The 20625-nt window shown below is 42.6% G+C and overlaps 1 protein-coding gene across 1 annotated transcript; it reads left to right on the top strand.

Moving 5' to 3' along the window:
* The first annotated feature begins 1861 nt into the window (after positions 1-1861).
* Positions 1862-19483, top strand: RARRES1 (retinoic acid receptor responder 1). Its single transcript, XM_060767623.2, has 6 exons — positions 1862-2214; positions 12810-12872; positions 13755-13893; positions 15255-15382; positions 16814-16876; positions 18870-19483. The coding sequence occupies exons 1-6, from the start codon at positions 1966-1968 to the stop codon at positions 19038-19040; spliced, it is 813 nt and encodes a 270-aa protein (XP_060623606.2). The 5' UTR covers positions 1862-1965; the 3' UTR covers positions 19041-19483.
* Positions 19484-20625: the final 1142 nt, after the last annotated feature.

Below are 20625 nucleotides of genomic sequence, written 5' to 3'. Positions count from 1 at the left end.
TCTATATTATGGTCCATGGCTAAACTTCAGCCACTGCAGCTGAGGGAGAAAAGGAAGGAGCCTGAGGCTGTTAGGAATTGTGTGAGTTGAAGTCCAAAACACCTGGAGGGCTGAAGGTTGCCCATGCCTACTTTAGAATCCCTGTAATTTGACAAGTTTTCTCATTGCCCTGACTCAATGCTATAGAACAGGCATGGGGAAACTTGGCCCATGCAGGTGTTTTGGACTTCAACTCCCACAATTCCTAACAACCTCTGGCTGTTAGGAATTGTGAGAGTTGAAGTCCAAAACAACTGGAGGGCCCAAGTTTGCCCATGCCTGGTCTACACCTCCTCCTCTGCCTCCTCCTCCTCTTACCTTTCCTTTTCCCCCTCAGCTGGAGTAGTAGTTGCTGGGGTTTTATAGTTCACCTACAATCAAAGAGCATTCTGAACTCCACCAGTGATAGAATTGGGCCAAACTTTCCACACAGAATCACCATAACCAACAGAAAATACTGTGATTTCTGGTGGTATTTAGTGACCCCTCTGAAACCCTCTTGCAACCCCTCCCGACCCCCAGGTTGAGAAACACTGATCTAGACACTAGACTCCTGTTTATTCAGGCCAAAATCCCATTGGCTTTTTTAGCTGCTGCATAGCATTGTTGGAGCTCCGGTGACGCAGTGGGTTACACTGCTGAGCTGATGAACTTGCTGACCAAAAGGATGCAGGTTCAAATCCAGAGAGCAGGGTGAGCTCCCACTATTAGCCTCAGCTTCTGCCAACCTAGCAGTTCAAAAACATGCAAATGTGAGTAGATCAATAGGTACCACTCTGGCAGAAAGGTAATGGCACTCCATGAAGTCACATGACCTGGGAGGTGTCTATGGACAATGCCGGCTCTTCGTCTTAGAAATGGAGATGAGCACCAACCCCCAGAGTTGGGCACGACTGGACTTAATGTCATAGAATCATAGAATCAAAGAGTTGGAAGAGACCTCATGGGCCATTCAGTCCAACCCCCTGCCAAGAAGCAGAAATATTGCATTTAAATCACCCCTGACAGATGGCCATCCAGTCTCTGTTTAAAAGAGGGGGAAAGCTTTCCCTTTGCCTATGACATTGTTGATTCATGTTTAACTTGTTGTCCACGAGGATCGCTTGACTTCCCTCTGAGGCTGAGATAGTGTGACTTTCCCAAAGCCACCTAGTGGGTTTCAACAAAGCTGAGCAGGGATTTGAAACCCTGGTTTATTTCCAGGGTGCACTCACACTGAGAGAATTCATGAGATTCAACTACCATGGCAGGAGCCCCCAATGGCACAGTGGGTTAAACCTCTGTGCCAGAAGGACTGAAGACCGACAGGTCGCAAGTTCGAATCCAGGGAGAGCGCAGAGGAGCTCCCTCTATCAGCTCCAGCTCCTCATGCGGGGACATGAGAGAAGCCTCCCACAAGGATGATAAAACATCCAGGCGTCCCGTGGGCAACGTCCTTGCAGACGGCCAATTCTCTCACACCAGAATCGACTTGCAGTTTCTCAAGTCACTCCTGACACGACCAAAAAAAAAAAAAAAAAAGCTACCATGACTTTCATGCTCTGAAGTCATGCCAGAAGTAGTTTGGCAGAGGCACCAGAGACACTTTTGGGAGGAGAAGGCTAAAGACTGTGAAATCAAAAACTCTCCAAATTCCATTAACAGTGATCCAGGGGGGCTTTGAGGGTGCCTTCCTTCCTGCCTGGCAGAATGGAGGTTAGACTGGATGGCCTTTGGGGTCTCTCCCAACTCTAGGGATTCCATGGTTCTATATATACACTGGTGGCTAAAGTGGGTGGCCAAGAGGGAGGGAAGAAAGGAAGGAAGGAAGGAAGGAAGGAAGGGGCGGAGGAGAGGCGCGCCTTGAGTCGGGGCTGCTCTTTGTCCCATCCATCTCTCCATCCATCCATCCTCCTCCTCCTGGGCTCAGGCTCATTTGCCTCCAGGATGCCTCGGTTGGCGGCGTGTCTGCTTTGCCTGGCGCTCTACTCCTTCTCCTCCTCGGGAGGGGACCCCCAGGAGACCCCCAAACTGCTCTGGAAGGACCCCTCGCTGCCTTCCCGACAGGGAGACCCCGCCGCCTCCAGTTTGCCCGTCCTGCGCGCTGCTCAGGCCGCCATCCACTATTTCAACTACAATCTGAGCTCTCCCAGCTCACTCCGGGCTCCTGAGCATGTCAAGAAGGTCTCGGTCAAGGTAAGAGGAAGAGGAGGCAGAGGAGGAGGTGGAGACCAGGCATGGGCAAACTTGGGCCCTCCAGGTGTTTTGGACTTCAACTCCCACAATTCCTAACAGCCTCTGGCTGTTAGGAATTGTGAGAGTTGAAGTCCAAAACACCTGGAGGGCCCAAGTTTGCCCATGCCTGGATAGATGCACTTTTCATGCAAAAAATTCATGAATTTTCATATCAGGAGCGACTTGAGAAACTGCAAGTTGCTTCTGGTTTGAGAGAACTGGCCATCTGCAAGGATGTTTCCGAGGGGACACCCAGATGTTTTGATGTGTTACCACCCTTGTGGGAGGTTTCTCTCATGTGCCCACATGGAGAGCTGGAGCTGACAGAGGGAGCTCATCCGTTCTCTCCCCGGATTCAAACCTCAAATCCTGCCGGCACAAGGGTTTAACCCATTCCGCCCTTCAGGGGCTCCTGGCTAATGGCTGTTGCATCCCATTGGCCCATAAGCAGTGGGATATTTGGATTCTTTTGCTTGACTTCAAACTCATACAATTTCATGGTTGATCTGAATAGAAGCAATGAGGCCAGTGCTAAGATTTCATGCCGATGATGAATACTTCTACATGGAGAGTGGGCAAAATCCAGGGTTAGTCAAAATGCATAGGCCAATCTGCCATTCAATTGAATGGCTTATTGGCCTATGCATTTTGACTAACCCTGTACTTTATTTGCTTATTATTTCAAATAACTTGAACTTTCATATAGAGAAATTAGCATGAGCTCTTTTGGATTAAACACAAAATAACACAAAACAACAACAAAAACCAATTGCCCCCTGCAATCTTTTTCCATTGAAGGAAAAGTGTAACAGTTTTTGAGATGTTTATCTCAATCCCTGAATCAAGACTGCGTATTGTTTAGATTCTGAGCCCCTTTCCTCTCCAGTAAGGCTGAGTTAACCTCATAAGCAAAGAACAGCCAACATCAACATTGCAACGAAATGATAACAGTACAAAGATAATGAATTTCTAGCTGGGGAAACTTGGGTCCCAAATGTGTGTACTGCTGCACTTTCCAAAAGCAAAATCCCCAGTCTCATAAGAAATCATAAAAAACTAAAAGGCATCCCTGCCTCACATGGGACCTTGCCCTCTTGCAATTGGTTCTGTTGTTTTCTTGAGGCTCTTGGAGGTCTCTCGTTCATAGGGCTGCCATAGGTAGAAGCCAGCTTGACCTCAAATAACAACAGCTAACCACTGCAAGACACTTTTCCTCTAAAGACCTCAAGGCAGCTGATAGGATTTCTCACTCCTTTTTCATCCTCACAGTCCTATGACTAAATTACAGATACTGTCTTGAATCTGGGGTGAAGCTCCTGTCATGTGTTTATTTGGATACCCTATAGTTTTGTGGGGATTTCATAACTGTTCTTAATATTCCGTTCTGAATGGTTGAAATCCAAATGCCACAGTAGCATCTATCACCTTGCCTGAAAGACTAAACCCCTTCAGGTTTTCACAGCATCTAAAAATCTGCTCCGAAGGGTTGTTGCTCAGGATTCCCCCAGGCAGCAACCAGCCAGGCTTTGAAGCTGCAAGGCCATTAAATGCTATCAAGGTGGCCAGTTGCAACATTCACACTTGCCTCAAGCAGACAAGAGTTCTTTCTCCCACCCTGGACATTTCATAGATATATAAACTCTCTTGCCTAGTTTCCAACAGAGCCTCCAACCTCTGAGGATGCCTGCTATATATGTGGGTAAAATGTCAGAAGAGAATGCTTCTGGTACATGGCCATACAGCCTGTAAAACTCACAGCAACCCAGTGATTCTGGATATGAAAGCTTTTGGCAATACGGTTGTTGCTCAGTTTCTGGACCACATTGAATGGTGTAGGAAGGGGATAGGGGACCAAAATGGGAAGGGAAAATAACCTTGCCTAACCCATTGAAAAATCACTTTCCCAGCAAAGTAATCCTATTTGATCTTGGCTGATTCAATGAATTCATTTAAATAAATTTCAAAACTAGTAGTTTAGGGCAAAAATGAGAGTGCTCAAGTGACTTTGCCAGTATTCTTCCTAAATGTCATTAAAATGTGATCCAGTAGAGCTGGCCCTCCATATTCATGCATTTTGAACCCACGGATTCAATCATCCACAGTTTGAAAATATTCAAAATAAAGTTCCCAGAAGCAAAACTTGATTTTTTTTCATTTTATATAAGGGAAACCATTTTACTATGCCATTGGAGTATACACGGATCCACAGGAGCCCCCAGTGGCGCAATGGGTTAAACCCTTGTTCCGGCAGAACTGCTGACCGAAAAGATCAGCAGTTTGAATCCGGGGAGCGGGGTGAGTTGCTGTCTATAAGCTCCAGCTTCTCATGAGTGGACATGAGAGAAGCCTCCCACAGAATGGTAAATCATCTGGGCTTCTCCTGGGCAATGTCCTTGCAGACAGCCAATTATCCCTCACCAGAAGTGACTTGAAGTTTCTCAAGTTGCTCCTGACATGAATCCCCCCTCCCCACAGATTTTGGTTTTCCATCGAGATCCTGAAACCAAACTCTAGCAGATACCAAAACCTCAGTGTAACTACTTAAACAGGAACCAACTCTGGCCATAATATGCACATTTTGTTCTTTGTAGTATGTGACAATGTGAAAGCTGAGTTGTCCACCTTTTGCTTGCATGGTATTGCAAACAGAAGAGTCCATAATAAATAGCATTCATCCATTCTCAGAAATTATATTCCCGTAAGTCAATACTTGCTCTGTGGCTCTGTAACTGATGCTATAAATATACTATTGAAAATCCAGAGGTCCATTTTGCACTTAAGATATGGAAATTTGGACTGGTTGTTCAGATCCGTGTTATATCTCAGCTTGGAAAAGTTATGTTTTTCAAGTATAGCTCTGCTGGCCATGTTAGTCCAGGGATTCTGGAGTTGTGCTCCAAGAAAAAGAACCTTTTCCAGTTTTAGATTTATTACCTTGGCCCATTGTAACATTTCTCTCTCCTTTATTCTCCAACCTTACTTATGAAAACTTCAAAAACTACCTTCCAAATCATTCAAAACTCAAGCTGTCAGCACCTAGCCTCTTAAGATCTTCTGTGAGCTCTAATCTTTGAGTGTATTGCATTACAGCATTCTGAAAATCTGAAGAAACACCTTTAAAGCAGCCAGCAAAGTGCCTGGGGCTACGTTCCCCCCTCCCCTTGTATTAGAGGGATGTTTGCAGGAGAGGAAAAAGACAAGAGTAAGCAATCTCTGTAATGTTTTACAAAACACACCAGCTGGCTGGCTGGGATTGAAGGAGAGTGTTTGTTAACATTTCCAGCCTTTGGACTCCTTCAGAAGTATGTTTTTGGATGTGGTTTGATCCAAAGCCGGTCTTCTAAGGAAAAATTCCATGGCTTTGGAGAGGAAAAACAGAAACGCAGCAGCACCATTGTGTGTGTTCAAAGAGCCCATTCAATCCCAGCTGTGATTTTGATGCCAGTTTGGTATAAATCATTGCCAGCTACAGGGGCTCCTGTGTCTTTTGGATATGGATGGCATCGAAAGACTGTTTTTGCCAAGCTGTACCTACCAGTCATCTCCTTGGAGCAAGTAAAGGAATCATGGGAGTTAGGATTTGATAGTGCCCAATGCCTTCTCTTCCTCCTCTTTCCATACCTACAGCAGCTTAATTAATTCTACAGTGTAGACACACCATCACTCAACCCTTATTCTGCAGCATCTAGTGCAATTAAACCCCAAGGCATAAATAAAGTATTGTTGTTTTTGTTGTTGTTGTTGTTATCAATAGAGTTGGGTGAATCATTCCCTGATAGACTCCGCTGCTTACATTCTTATATTTGGTCTGGAAAACAAGAGAACAAATGTTTCCTTAAGTAGATGTTGAGAGAGTTGCATTTTCAGTATAGAGCAGCATTTCTCAACTTGTGGGTCAGGACCCCTGAGGAGTCATGAGGGGAGGAGTATCAGAGTGGTCGCCAAAGACCATCAGAAAACACAATATGTTCTATTGGTCGTGGGGGTTCTGTGTGGAAAGTTTGGCCCAATTCTATCGTTGGTGAGGTTCAGAATGCTCTTTGATTGTAGGCGAACTATAAATCCCAGCAACTACAATTCCCAAATGTCAAGGTCTATTTTCCTCAAACTCCACCAGTGTACACATTTGAGCATATTGAGTATTTGTGCCAAGTTTGGTCCAGATCCATAATTATTTGAATCCACAGTGCTCTCTGGATGTAGGTGAACTACAACTCCAAAACTCAAGGTCACTGCCCACCAAACCCTTCCAGTATTTTCTGTTGGTTGTGTGAGTTCTGTGTGTCAATTTTGGTTCAATTCCATTGTTTATTGAGTTCAGAATGCTCTTTGATTGTAGGTGAACTATAAATTCCAGAGCCCCCGGGGACGCAGTGGGTTAAATCCTTGTGCCAGCAGGACTGATGATTGACAGGTCAGAGGTTCAAATCCTGGAAGAGCGCCAATGAGCTCTCTCTGTCAGTTCTCTCATGTGGGGACATGAGAGAAGCCTCTCACAAAGATGGTAAAACATCAAAACATCTGGGCGACCCCTGGGCAACATCCTTGCAGACGGCCAATTCTCTCACACCAGAAGTGACTTGCAGTTTCTCAAGTTGCTCCTGACATTAAAAAAAAACTATAAATTCCAGCAACTACAACTCTCAAATGACAAAATCAACCCCCCCTCCTAAGCCCACCAGTATTCAAATTTGTGTGTATCGGGTGTGTTGTGCCAAATTTGTTCTAGTGAATGAAAATACATCCTGAATATCAGATATTTACATTACAATTCATAACAGTAGCAAAATTACAGTTATGAAGTAGCAATGAAAATAATTTTATGGTTGTGGGTCACTACAACATGAGGAACTGTATTAAGGGGTCGCAGCATTCGGAAGGTTGAGAAACACTGCTTTAGTAGATGTTGAGAGAGTTTCATTTTCAGTATAGAGCCTTTTAAAGTCAGAAGAGAGAACACATTAAAGGACAACCACTCACTCCCACGGTCTGATATATTGGCACTGTTGAAACTAATGTTGTCTTTCTGTATTTACTAGATCTCTTTGAACTTGTCAGGATTTTTCTTGGCATGTAACTATTGGATTGAAATCTAATCTGGTGTAGGATTTGGCTGTCTTCTGATTCTTCCACTTCCATCTCACATCTCACACCTTATGTTCCTGTTGTTGTTCATTCGTTCAGTCGTCTCCGACTCTTCGTGACCTCGTGGACCAGCCCACGCCAGAGCTCCCTGTCGGCCGTCACCACCCCCAGCTCCTTCAAGGTCAGTCCAGTCACTTCAAGGATGCCATCCATCCATCTTGCCCTAGGTCGGCCCCTCTTCCTTTTGCCTTCCACTTTCCCCAGCATAATTGTTTTCTCTAGGCTTTGCTGTCTCCTCATGATGTGGCCAAAGTACTTCAACTTTGTCTCTAGTATCCTTCCTTCCAGTGAGCAGCCGGGCTTTATTTCCTGGAGAATGGACTGGTTGGATCTTCTCGCAGTCCAAGGCACTCTCAGCACTTTCCTCCAGCACCACAGCTCAAAAGCATCGATCTTCCTTCGCTCAGCCTTCCCTAAGGTCCAGCTCTCACATCCGTAGGTTACTACAGGGAATACCATGGCTTTGACTAGGCGGATCTTTGTTGCCAGTCTGATGTCTCTACTCTTTACTATTTTATCGAGACTGGACATTGCTCTCCTCCCAAGAAGTAAGCGTCTTCTGATTTCCTGGCTACAGTCTGCATCTGCAGTAATCTTTGCACCTAGAAATACAAAGTCTGTCACGGCCTCCACGGTTTCTCCCTCTATTTTCCAGTTGTCAATCATTCTTGTTGCCATAATCTTGGTTTTTTTGACGTTCAGCTGCAACCCGGCTTTTGCGCTTTCTTCTTTCACCTTAATTAGAAGGCTCCTCAGCTCCTCCTCGCTTTCGGCCATCAGAGTGGTGTCATCTGCATATCTGAGGTTGTTAATGTTTCTTCCAGCAATTTTCACCCCAGCTTTGCATTCATCAAGCCCCGCACATCGCATGATGTGTTCTGCATACAAGTTAAAAAGGTTGGGTGAGAGGATGCAGCCTTGCCGGACGCCTTTCCCAATCTTGAACCAGTCTGTTGTTCCGTGGTCAGTTCTTACTGTTGCCACTTGGTCCTTGTACAGATTCCTCAGGAGAGAGACAAGGTGGCTTGGTATGCCCATCCCACCAAGAACTTGCCACAATTTATTATGATCCACACAGTCAAAGGCTTTAGAATAGTCAATGAAGCAGAAGTAGATGTTTTTCTGAAACTCCCTGCCTTTCTCCATTATCCAGCGGATATTGGCAATCTGGTCTCTCGTTCCTCTGCCTTTTCTAAACCCAGCTTGAACATCTGGCAACTCTCGCTCCATGTATTGCTGGAGTCTTCCTTGCAGGATCTTGAGCATTACCTTACTGGCATGAGAAATAAGGGCCACTGTACGGAAGTTGGAGCAGTCTTTCGCATTTCCCTTTTTTGGTATGGGGATGTAAGTTGATTGTTTCCAGTCTGATGGCCATTCTTGTGTTTTCCATATTTGCTGGCATATGGCATGCATCACCTTGACAGCATCATCTTTTAAGATTTTAAACAGTTCAGCTGGGATCCCGTCGTCTCCTGCTGCCTTGTTGTTAGCAATGCTTCTTAAGGCCCATTCAACCTCACTCCTCAGGATGTCTGGTTCTAATTCATTCACCACACCGTCAAAGCTATCCTCGATATTGTTATCCTTCCTATACAGATCTTCTGTATAATCTCGCCACCTTCTCTTGATCTCTTCAGCTTCTGTTAGGTCCCTGCCATCTTTGTTTCTTATCATACCAATTTTTGCCTGAAATTTACCTCCAATGTTTCTAATTTTCTGGAAGAGGTCTCTTGTCCTTCCTATTCTGTTGTCTTCTTCCACTTCCATGCATTGCTTGTTTAAAAATAGTTCCTTGTCTCTTCTGGCTAACCTCTGGAATTGCGCATTTACCTTATGTTCCTATGTGTTGGCTATTGTCCAGAGCAGATTTTAGAAAGCTTAAAGCCATTGTTTTGATTGGACATAAGCTATGTTCCCAAACATGGAGCATAAGTCCCCATCAGTAGAGTTGTATAAGTTTCTGATTTCAAAATAAGCTTAACGCATTGGCCTTGGATCCTAAACATGAAATTAAAGCATATTTTAAGGGTGGAGAATTAAACCATATTTTAAGAATTGAGAACTGTTGGTCCTTCAATTGTTTGCACTTTAGCTTCTAACAGCCATCTCCATATCAGTAGTAAGACCCATACTGGAAGGCCAATGGTGTCCCATCCATAGTGGTGGCTGGATTTCTTTTTCTTACTTGTAGACATGGCACAGAAAAGTTAATTTTTGGACTATAGTAAAGTTTTTCCCTTGACATTAAGTCTAGTCGTGTCCATGTCTGAGAGGTAGTGCTCATCTCCATTTCTAAGCCGAAGAGCTGGCATTGTCCATAGACGCCTCCAAGGTCATGTGGCCAGCATGACTGCATGGAGCACCGTTACCTTCCTGCCGGAGCAGTACCCATTGATCGACTCACATTTGCATGTTTTTGAACTGCTAGGTTGGCATAAGCTGGGGCTAACAATGGGAGTTCACCCCACTTCCCGAATTTGAACCGCTGACCTTTTGGTCAGCAAGTTCAACAACTCAGCGATTTAACCCGCTGCGCCACCGGGCCCACTTTCATACTATAGAGTATAGACCATATCAAATTATATCACATTAGCTACAGTTAAGCAGCCTTCCCCAACCTATCTCCCTGACACTGAACTACATTTCACATACTTAGTCAGTAGATGGGATGATGAGCATTGTGAGGACCTTGATGGTTTAATGGAGAAGATGGTTTAAGCCAAATTGAAACCATGGTTTCTCATGTTGGTGTGTTCCCTTAATGTACAGCTTAGAGCTCCATCTACAACAGGCATGAGCAAACTTCATCCATCCAGGTGTTTTGGACTTCAACTCCCACAATTCCTAACAGCCTCAGGCCCCTTCCTTTTCCCCTTCAGCCGCTTAAGCGGCTGAGGGGGAAAAGGAAGGAGCCTGAGGCTGTTAGGAATTGTGGGAGTTGAAGTCCAAAACTCCTGGAAAGCCAAAGTTTGCCCATACCTGATTTACAATGTAGTTTGACACCACTTTAATTGCCCTGGCTCAATGTTATGAAATTAGGGAGTTGTAATTTCACAAAGTCTTTAGCCTTCTCTGCCAAAGAGTGCTGGTTCCTCACCAAACTACAAATTCCAGGATTCCATAGCATTCAATGACAGTTACATTGGTGTCACACTGCATTAATTCTACAGTGTAGATCAGTGGTTCTCAACCTGTGGGTCCCCAGATGTTTTGGCCTTCAACTCCCAGAAATCCTAACAGCTGGTAAACTGGCTGGGATTTCTAGGATTTGTAGGCCAAAACACCTGGGGGCCCAGAGGTTGAGAATCACTGGTATAGATGAACCCTATGTCTTGTTTAAGTATGGTTTTTTATATTGTACCTATGAAAGAATGGTATTCAAAAGCCTGGTATTTCTTAGTAGGCCATAAAAATCAAGACTGTGCCTGAAACAAGACATCTCTGAAATGTTTTCCCTCTGAAACAAAAGAATAATCTGAGGAAGGTAAAATGAGCCCTCAATGCATTTCTTTCCTGGTGAGGGGGCTATAGAACAAGCAGCACATTGTCAGCCCTGAAATTCAGTCTTGCAGCCGATTTGGCATTTCCCCCACACCTTCCTTATCCATCAAACTGCATCTTTTGGCAAGGCAGACTGAAAGAGCTCTCAAAAATGTACTTGTATTGGGCAACAATTCAGGAACTGGAGCTGCTAGTCTCCCATAGCTATGTTGAAATGACTGGGCCTTTTAAATTCATGTGGATTAAGACCCATCTACAATGTGGGCTGATACATAAAACGAAGCAACTCAAAGTCCCAAATCATCAGGCAGTCACAGCATGGAAAGAAATTTGTGTATTCCTCAGCTGCTAAAGGCAAAAGTGAGAGACCAGACAAATTATTTGGCAACCCTGCAGCTTACTCATATGGTTGGATGTCTATCCAATGTTTGTAGAACTGCAACCTGTTGTTATTTGGATGTTTCTTTGTGTTTCCATCATGAGAACTTGAGAACATGACGTTGAAAATTAAAAGCAGAAGGATCTCAACAAGTCTACACAAATGACAAGTTACATGTACATACTTAAGACCAAAGGAAGAATATACTTGTGTATCATCCATCACTCTGGAAGAAGTGAAATTTATGTATTTCCAGGTAGCAAGGGTGGAAAGCAGAGTTTTCAGCATGACTGGTAAATGTTTTGAAAAAGAGACTGTCTTTTAAAATCATTTATCAACTAATCATTGGGGCCGGGCTTTAGCACAGCTGGTTAATCACCAGCAGCAATCGATTTTACCAATCGAAAGGTTGGCAGTTCGAAACCTGAGTCAGGATGAGCACCTGACCTTCAGCCCAGCTTACTGTTGACCTAAGCAGTTCAAAAACAGCTGTGAGTAGAGAAATTAGGCACCGCTTAAGCGGAGAGGAATTGTACGGCACCATAAAGGCAATGCCAGAAAATGCCATCGATCAAAGGAAGGAGGAAGTCTGTGATCAAGGGCTCTTTGTCACAGAGGATGAAGTAACAGCACCTCCCTGTGGCTGGAATCGAGCACAACCTCCAGGACACCAAAGTTGGGAAAAAATTCCGATATATACCTCTATCTGTTGTCTGTCCTGTCTGTTTAACGACATTGAATGTTTGCCGTGCATGTGTTCTGTGATCCACCCTGAGTTCCCTTTGGGGTGAGAAGGGCAGAATATAAATGCTGTCAATAAATAAATCATTGATTAATTAGCAGAGTCTGATAATACTCCTTGTCCAAATGGAATGTCTTGCCTTTACAAATTGGTAGAATTCAAAGATAGGATCATGTTAGTCTGGAATATCAATATGGAAAGAGATCTTGCAACACATTAGAGACCAATGACAGAACACAGTTGGTAGTATAATCTGCCATAGACCACGGGACCACCCACACTGCAGGCCTATAACAGCTTCACCCAGCTTTAACTGTTATAGCTCCATCCTATGGAATCCTGAAGTTTTTAATTTGTTATGGGACCAGGGTTCTCTGGCAGAGAAGGGTAAATATCTCACAAAATTACAAATCCTAAAATTCCATAGCATTGATCCATGTGGCGTGAGGCTGTTATAATTCTGCAGTATTGATGCCCCTGAGGGTTTTCTCCACTGGTCTCAAACACTGGTGTCAACCAGAAATTGAACCTGGGTGTCCAGATGATGTCCAAAGAGTTCTGGTCCATAAAGTGTGGTAAAACTCGTTTATATAACATGGGTAAACTAAGGAATGTTCTGGAGTGTCAGCAGGAATATTCCAGGTAAGGATGAACACAAGCGACAGTGTCTGGAGGGGCAAATATTTCCTAGCCCTGATGTAAAACGAACACACTGTTACCATTATTTATGGTGTATTTACTTTGAAATGCATTAAAATGCAACTGTTTTTAAAAATTCTCTTGTAGGATATTCCAGGTGTTGGAAAGAAATATTTCCTTCACATTTCTACAAAAGATCTTCAGACGGGGGTAAGTTTGTTATATGAATTGGAGCTTCCTACAACTATAGTAACCATATTGAATGGAGAATTCCAGAAGTTGTAATCCTAAAAATCACTTTTCCAAGTTCCGACTTACCCATTGAGATGGACAGCTAGCTCTCCAAGGTGGGCCAAATCATAGAATCATAGAATCAAAGAGTTGGAAGAGACCTCATGGGCCATCCAGTCCAACCCCCTGCCAAGAAGCAGGAATATTGCATTCAAATCACCCCTGACAGCTGGCCATCCAGCCTTTGTTTAAAAGCTTCCAAAGAAGAAGCCTCCACCACACTCCAGGGCAGAGAGTTCCACTGCTGAACAGCTCTCACAGTCAGGAAGTTCTTCCTCATGTTTGATATGTAATCACCTTCCTTGAATGTTATGCTTGGATGGACCAAGAGGTTTTCGATTGGGACGGTGGTTTATAGGAAGGATGAGCTTATATGTTTTCTGCTTTCCTGGTTAAAACAGTAGAGAAGTTGGATTGATCTGTTTTCCAGACGAAAATCCTCCCTCCAGTCATGTTCTATTCCCAGACATAACACTAACTAACTGCTTGTAAAACATTTTTATTTGGAATGTGTTTTGGGGACCTTGTCATATTATACAATTAGGGCACTGTAATACCACTTGATCTGCTTCGGCAACATCCTTTGGAAACTTGGGATATGCAATTTAGGAAGAGATATTTAGAATCCAGACTCAGACAGGTCTAGTGCCAAACTACGTACAAATCCCAGGACTTCATAGGTCATTGTTATGATTATTAAAGTGGAATTGTAGTGTGATGAGACATCAAACTGGCAATAATAAAGAAAAATTTAGCTTGGAAATGAAATACTTCAATTTACATTTTGTTTAATTTCTTAAGCAAAAACTAGGCATATGCACCGCATCTGTGTTCTACGTGAAGACAAAACCTAAGCCAACAGTTGAAATTACTTGCATCCGTAACAAAGATCCGGTTCAACGTCGTCGGGAGGACTACAGCTTGTACCTAAGCATTAGAGGTATATCGATTGCAAAATAATATCTTCCTGGCATTTCCTTTTATAATCATTAGCTTTAATTCATTGAACACAAAAAACAAGTGTTTGCAATTATTGCAGTCCAGCCCAATAAGAGATGCTCAGCAGATAGATGCTTTTGGATGGTGAATTTAGGATTATGCTGTGCATTGATGCATGCAAAAGGATAAACGGGACTTTCTGGTAAACAAGAAGCAATTTCCTCCCCGTATTCTTTCCTCTGTGGGAGAAGGCAGAAAAGTAAACAAGTGCTGGAGTTTAATAAGGAATGGAGAAGAAATTTGTTGGATTCTTTCCAGTAGCCTCCTTTTGTACGTCTCCAGACCCCTTACAAAGCAAAGAGTAACTTATACACAGACAGACACACAGTACCCATTACAATATAGTTTTAGCATATGCTTATAATAAATACATTTCAGGGAAACAAGAAAGACCAAAAGCCATGAATTCCTTTACAAAAGGCAAATGGCCCAAAATGCACAATAATCAATGGTAAAATGTATAGGTGTATGTTAGGAATTTATTATTACTATTTTTATTTATTTATTTATTTATTTATTTATTTATTTATTTATTTATTTATACCCTGCTTTATCTCCCCTGAAGGGGACTGAAGGAAGTTCCAATATTAGGAACAGTGTACATTGGCAACTTCTGTGCATGGAGGAAGAAAAAAAGCAAAAATACTGAACTGCCAGCCAGAATTTGGAAAGTTACTTTTTAAAAAGGAATTTGCTCCTGTTAGTTGTTAAAGACACTGAAAACTAACCTGTTGCCATTACTACCTACCATGTTACGAACGTAACTCATAGCATTTTTAGTTAGTATTGTCTTATTGGGGCTGCGATTAGCACAGCGGGTTAAACCGCCACCTACAGAAAATCTTTCCAACCAGAAGGTTGGCAGTTCAAGTCGTGGGTCATGGTGAGCTCTATCCATCAGCCCTAGCTTCTGCTTACTAGCAGTTCAAAAGTAGCAATGTGAGTAGATAAATAGGTACCGCTTTGGCGGGGAGGTAAAAGACACGCCTGAAGACATGCCAGCAATTCAGTCAGGAAGGCGTCCATAGATAACAGGCTCCTCGGCGTGGAAAAACGGAACAACAGCACCTCCCCATGACCGAGTCGAACACAGCCTCCAGATGCAAGAGGTGAAAAAGAGGGAAGCTTTGCCTCTGTCTATGTACTGTCTTTGTTGTTAATTATATAACAGCATTGAATGTTTGCCATATATGTATTCTGTAATACATACAGGCCTCTCAGGGAGATAAAGCAGAATATTAATAAAATATATTATCATCATATTTTACATTTTCAAAAGCATTCTCTTTTTGTCCTTTACAGATAGTGATGAGCCCTCTCTTGATCATCTGTGGGCTTTGGGCACAGTTGGCAGCAGTTACATCGCATGGGAGAAGGCAACTGTAGACTCAAATTACATCATGACACAAATCAAGAATGTGAAGCAGTGGGTAGGTGAAACTTAAAAAAAAGTAAAGTATGAGAACAAAGGCTCCACCAAAAGTGACAATACTACAAGTAATTCAACTTCCCTGGCATATGGCTGAAATCTGTAAAGGTCCCTTTTATTCCAATGTAAAATATAATATTAGTATTCTCCATGGAGACTTGTATAATAGCATTATGATTCCACTATAACTGCTGTGGTTCCATCCTACAGAATCTTGAGACTTGCAGTAAAAAAGGGAGAGGTTCTTATAATGCTCAGCAAACTACAAGGTTTTATAGGATTCAACTATGGAAACTGAAGTAGGATAATAGTACAGGTTGAGTATCCCTTACCTAAAATCCTGAAATATTCCAAAATTGTCCACATGAGTAGCTGAGATCATGACACCTTTGCTCTCTGATGATTCAGTGTGCATAGATGTCGTTTTATGCACACATTGATTACAAATACTGTATAGAAAATTACACCCAGGCTATTTGTATAAAGTGCAAATAAAATTTATGTTTAGACATGGTCCCATCTCCAAGATACCTCATTATGTCAGAATATGCAAATTTGAAAATCCAAAAGACTTCTACTCCCAAGCATTTCGGATAAGTAACTTACAACTTCAGCTGAGCATATAGGAACAGTTTGAGTATTGAAATACAAGTTGCCAGCAAAGTTACCAAGCAAATACAAGAGTTCTAGATGTGAATGCTTTTCAGTGTCTCACTCTTTGCAGTGCTAAAAGTTATGGGGCTGAATGCAAATTTCATTGGGGAAGGGCATAATTCTCACTGGAAGGAGGGCAATTGCCTTCATCCCACCCCCATCACTATCTCCCTGGGCCACGAGGGTAAAAAAATATGCTGGCATAGTTTATGCTTACTCATCACAAAGTTGATCTTGGTACGTTACCCCAAATCCATCAAACGGTGATAAAATAAATATAAATAAAATGGGTGAGAAGCCGGAGTCGCCATATTTTTTCTTCACTTATTGTTGCTGCAACTTTATGCTGCCATAAAGTACCTTGTGGTCAGGAAGTGTCTGAAACTCCCAACTTATAACAACAATCTTATAACAACAAACAATAAAGTGCTGAAACGTTTCAAGGTTGTTATTTGGGGCCTTCTGCCAGGGATTTCTTCCACATAAGGAAAGGCAGGGTAGTTACATGACGTAGGTCTCCTTTTAGTTGTGGCACCCCATCTATAAAGTGCCCTCCCCAGACAGACTCATTGGGTGCCTTTATATTATTATAATGGCTTGTATGACACAAGATGGGCCTTTATATGCCACCATAAGAAGTGGTAGTCCAATAATAAAGAACCTTTCTAAGTTCTGAGCTAATGTTAATCACAGTATGAATCACAACTCTCAAATACCAACAACATGTGATCCCAAGTGTAATTCTGATTTTAACTGATCTCTTTTCTCCTCTATGCAGAGAAGAACTGACGAGTCCCTTGAGTTTGATTACAGTATTCTGCTCTCAAGTGGAGTTTCAGAGGTAAGAAAACCAAAAGTGCTTAAGATGGCTTCTTCCACATGCAGTAAGATAGGATTGTTCAGAAGCTGAGAGTCTGAGCTGGAATTTACAAAGGTCTCCCCCCTTGTCTTGCTGTGATTTCACTTAAGCGGCCTTTATTCAAATTATTGCCTCTCTCAGCATCAGCAAATCACCTACAAACTGGGCATAATAATAGCAGTGTGCCTTATAGGGTTATTGTATGGATCCAGTGTAACATCTTTCCAATGAAATGCTTGACTCAGTGGAGGGGAGGCCATTCTTCACCCCACTGCATCCCATCCACACCTCTTGCACTGTCAAAAAATGCTCCAGCATCCCACCAGATCCATTTAGGAGTGTAGTGGTACAAAGGAGAGGAAAAAGAAAGGAGGTTCAGTCATAGTGGTGGTCTGATGCCTGTGTGACATTGAGATATGAGCAGGTGAGCATACACTCTACACCAGGGACCCTCAAAACTTTTAAAGCGGAGGACTGGTTCACTGTCCCTCAGACTGTTGGGGGGGGGGGTATATATATTTTGAGAAAAACATGGACAAATTCCTATGCACGTTTCAGAAATATTATTTGTACTGCAAAAAACATGAAAGAATACAGTATTTAAAATGATGAACAATTTTAACCAACATAAATTTACCAGTATTTCAATGGGAATGGTGTGCCTTCTTTTGGCTGATCAGATAGTCAAGCTAATTCAGATTGTTGTTGCTGTTGTTGTTGTTGTGTGACTTGAAGTTGTTTCAGACTCAGGGTGACCCTAAGTGTAAAGTTTACACCAGGGGCCGAGTAAATGACCTTGGAGGGCCGCAACCGGCCCACAGGCCTCAGTTTGAGAACTCCTGCTCTACACCATGACCCTGCATGAGTTCACTGTCGAGTAAAACAGTGAAAGGTGGGGTTGCACTGCCTCCCAATTCTGTTGACAGTGACTAGAACTTTGTGACACATTCTAGCATAAGTCTTTTATTTATTTATTTGCTTTATTTCTATACCGCGTTTCTCAACCTAAATTAGGTGACTCAATGCGGTTTACACAGTATTTTAGTGGCTGCATTTTCCCCTCATGCTTGCCAAAGGAGCTGTCGGTCTCTGATGCATGCCCAGAGGGTTCAGGGTGCTTCTTGCAAGCTAAGAACCCTTCTATAAAAGGGAGTTTAGCATGATATAAACGTGCTCCAGGGTCATAGTTTACATGCCCAGAAAATGCTGCTGTTCCATTGGGGTGGTGTGCATCTTACCTCCTTCATGTTTCTGTGACCTCCCCTCCTAGCTGGTCAGAGAACTCGGTGCACGTTCCTGGCTGTCACCTCTACTGACATCAGAACAGGGTGCTTGCATACCAATGTGATGAAGGAGAGGAGAATGCCATTCATAGATGGGCTACTATTTCTTACTGATCAAGTGGGTGCCCCATTCTCACACTGGCAGAAGCACCTGCACAACCAGACCATCTGCCTTTCTTCTTCCTGGTCACACACTTGCCTCTGCTGATGTCAGAAAAGGGCACCCATGAGATCAGAAAGGAGGATGGATCACCCACTCCTTCATGCTTGCCATGTTGGAGCCCCATTCTGATCTCAACAGAGGTGCCCATGACAGCCAGGAGCTTGCCCAGAGCTCCATGGCCAGCTAGAAACAGTGGCGACACAGAACGGTCCATCCCTTTCTCTACAGTGAACAGCACAGGGAAAGAATAATTGATTCAGCCCAACCATCTGGACTGCCCTGAAGCTGAGGGATACTCAGGAGTTTTCGGAAAACTCCAGAATATGCCTTGATTTTAACTGAATCAGAACCCCATTCTATTAAATTTAATAAGGTTTGCCCCCTCAAAGTAGATACAGCCTTACATACTGGTACATCTGCTACCTTACATACTGGTACATCTCGGACTTTCTCTTAAGGCAGATGGATGTTCTTAATGTTCAACACTGCTGCTCAAATTCTGATTATATTTTTTTCTGTATTTCTCTAGTCTCTGTCCTGCCATATGCGCCTTATCTGGAAGCTTGGACTGCCTATGAAAGTGAAGTATGACTGCTCTGCTGAAGATGAATCTTCAGGGTTTGGTGATGGATCTGGAGCAGAACAGGGATCTACCAGTGGCTTTCTTATTGAGCCAGAAGGCAATTTTTTAATAGGGTGAATGCTTGTGTTTATAAAGATGTAAACATTTCTGCAAAGGTGTAGAGCACCTAACATTAATATTCCAAAATCAGTATTATGATTGTTCTTCTACATAAAATCATTTCAGTCTACTTTGAAGTTTTGCACTAGTTGCTTATTTTCTGCCATAAATACATTCTTTTTCTGGGCAGTTTCATATGAAGAAAAAGTATTTTTATGTACCTTCCTACAACATTTTTCCAGATTGTTTTAATATATGTAAGAACTACTGATTTGAATCCAAGTTTCTGGCATTAGGTGGGGTAGCTTAGTATTGAGAAAAAATGTTGATATATATAATGTTGATATACATATGAAACTACCATTTTAAAGAACTATGTGTTGAGATACTTAAAGTTTTGAAAATAAAACAATTGATGCCTACTTTTAACTTATATCCAATAAAATCAATAATGCACATTTTCTTTTTTTCTCATGTCTTTTGTACATTTGTCACATCATTTTGAAAGTAATTATTTCGTGTTGGAGGACAGAAATTTTGGAAAGGTTGATGTAATAAATGTTGTTTATTCGTTCAGTTGCTTCCAACTCTTTGTGACTTCATGGACCTGCCCACGTCAGAGCTCCCTGTCAGCCATGGCCATCCCCAGCTCCTTCAAAGTCAAGCTAGTCACTTCAAGGGTATCATCCATCCTTCTTGTGCTTGGTTGACCCCTCTTCCTTTTTCTTCCATTCTCCCCAGCATCACTGTCTTCTCTGAGCTTTCCTGTCTTCTCATGATGTGGCCAAAATACTTCATCTTTGCCTTTAATATCCTTTCCTCCAGTGAGCAGCCGGGCTGGTTTGATCGTCTTGCGGTCCAAGGCACTCTCAGAATTTTCCTGCAACACGACAGTTCAAAAGCGTCTATCTTTCTTTGCTCAGCCTTCCTTATGGTCGCATCCATAAGTTAATATGGGGAATACCATTGCTTTAACTATGCGTATCTTCATTGCCAGTGCGATGCCTCTACTCTTCACAATTTTATCGAGATTGGTAATTGCTCCTCCCAAGAAGTAAACATTTTCTGTCCTTGTTGCAGTCTGCATCTGCAGTAATCTTCATGCCTAGAAATACAAAGTGTGTCACTGCCCCAGTGTTTGCACTTTCTTCTTTCACCTTGGTTAGAAGGCTCCTCAGCTCCTCCTCGCTTTCAGCCATCAAAGTAGTATCATCTGCATATCTAAGATTGTTAATGTTTTTCCAACAATTTTAACTCTGGCCTTGGATTCATCAAGCACTGCACATTGCATGATGTGTCAACAAGGCAATGATCCTTTGGAGTAGTAATAGAGTGATGATTAATTTGATTTTAAGGAATATTTTCTGAGTTATAGTAGGGCATTGGTGACCACTAGAGATAGGTTCCAGGACCCCTTGTGGATAGCAAAATCTGTGGATGCCCAAGTCTTATTATATATAATGATTTGAAAATATTTTGTTTAAATACAAAAACCAAATCTTGATTTTGCCTATTTATATCAGAGACACCATTTTGAAAGAATGCATAACTTTCTCCCCACATGAGATTGCTTTTGTAAAAAAAATTGGAAGAACAGAAGGGA

This window comes from Anolis sagrei, chromosome 3, assembly GCF_037176765.1.
Source record: "Anolis sagrei isolate rAnoSag1 chromosome 3, rAnoSag1.mat, whole genome shotgun sequence".
Taxonomy (NCBI): domain Eukaryota; kingdom Metazoa; phylum Chordata; class Lepidosauria; order Squamata; family Dactyloidae; genus Anolis; species Anolis sagrei.
This window is presented reverse-complemented; position numbering and strand designations above follow the sequence as displayed.

Excerpts from the sequence above, each read along its gene's own strand:
- RARRES1 (XM_060767623.2), top strand. The coding sequence starts at position 1,966 with ATGCCTCGGTTGGCGGCGTGTCTGCTTTGCCTGGCGCTCTACTCCTTC. Across the intron at positions 13,894-15,254 it reads CTTGTACCTAAGCATTAGAG|ATAGTGATGAGCCCTCTCTT; the intron begins GTATATCGATTG and ends TGTCCTTTACAG. Across the intron at positions 16,877-18,869 it reads TCTCAAGTGGAGTTTCAGAG|TCTCTGTCCTGCCATATGCG; the intron begins GTAAGAAAACCA and ends GTATTTCTCTAG.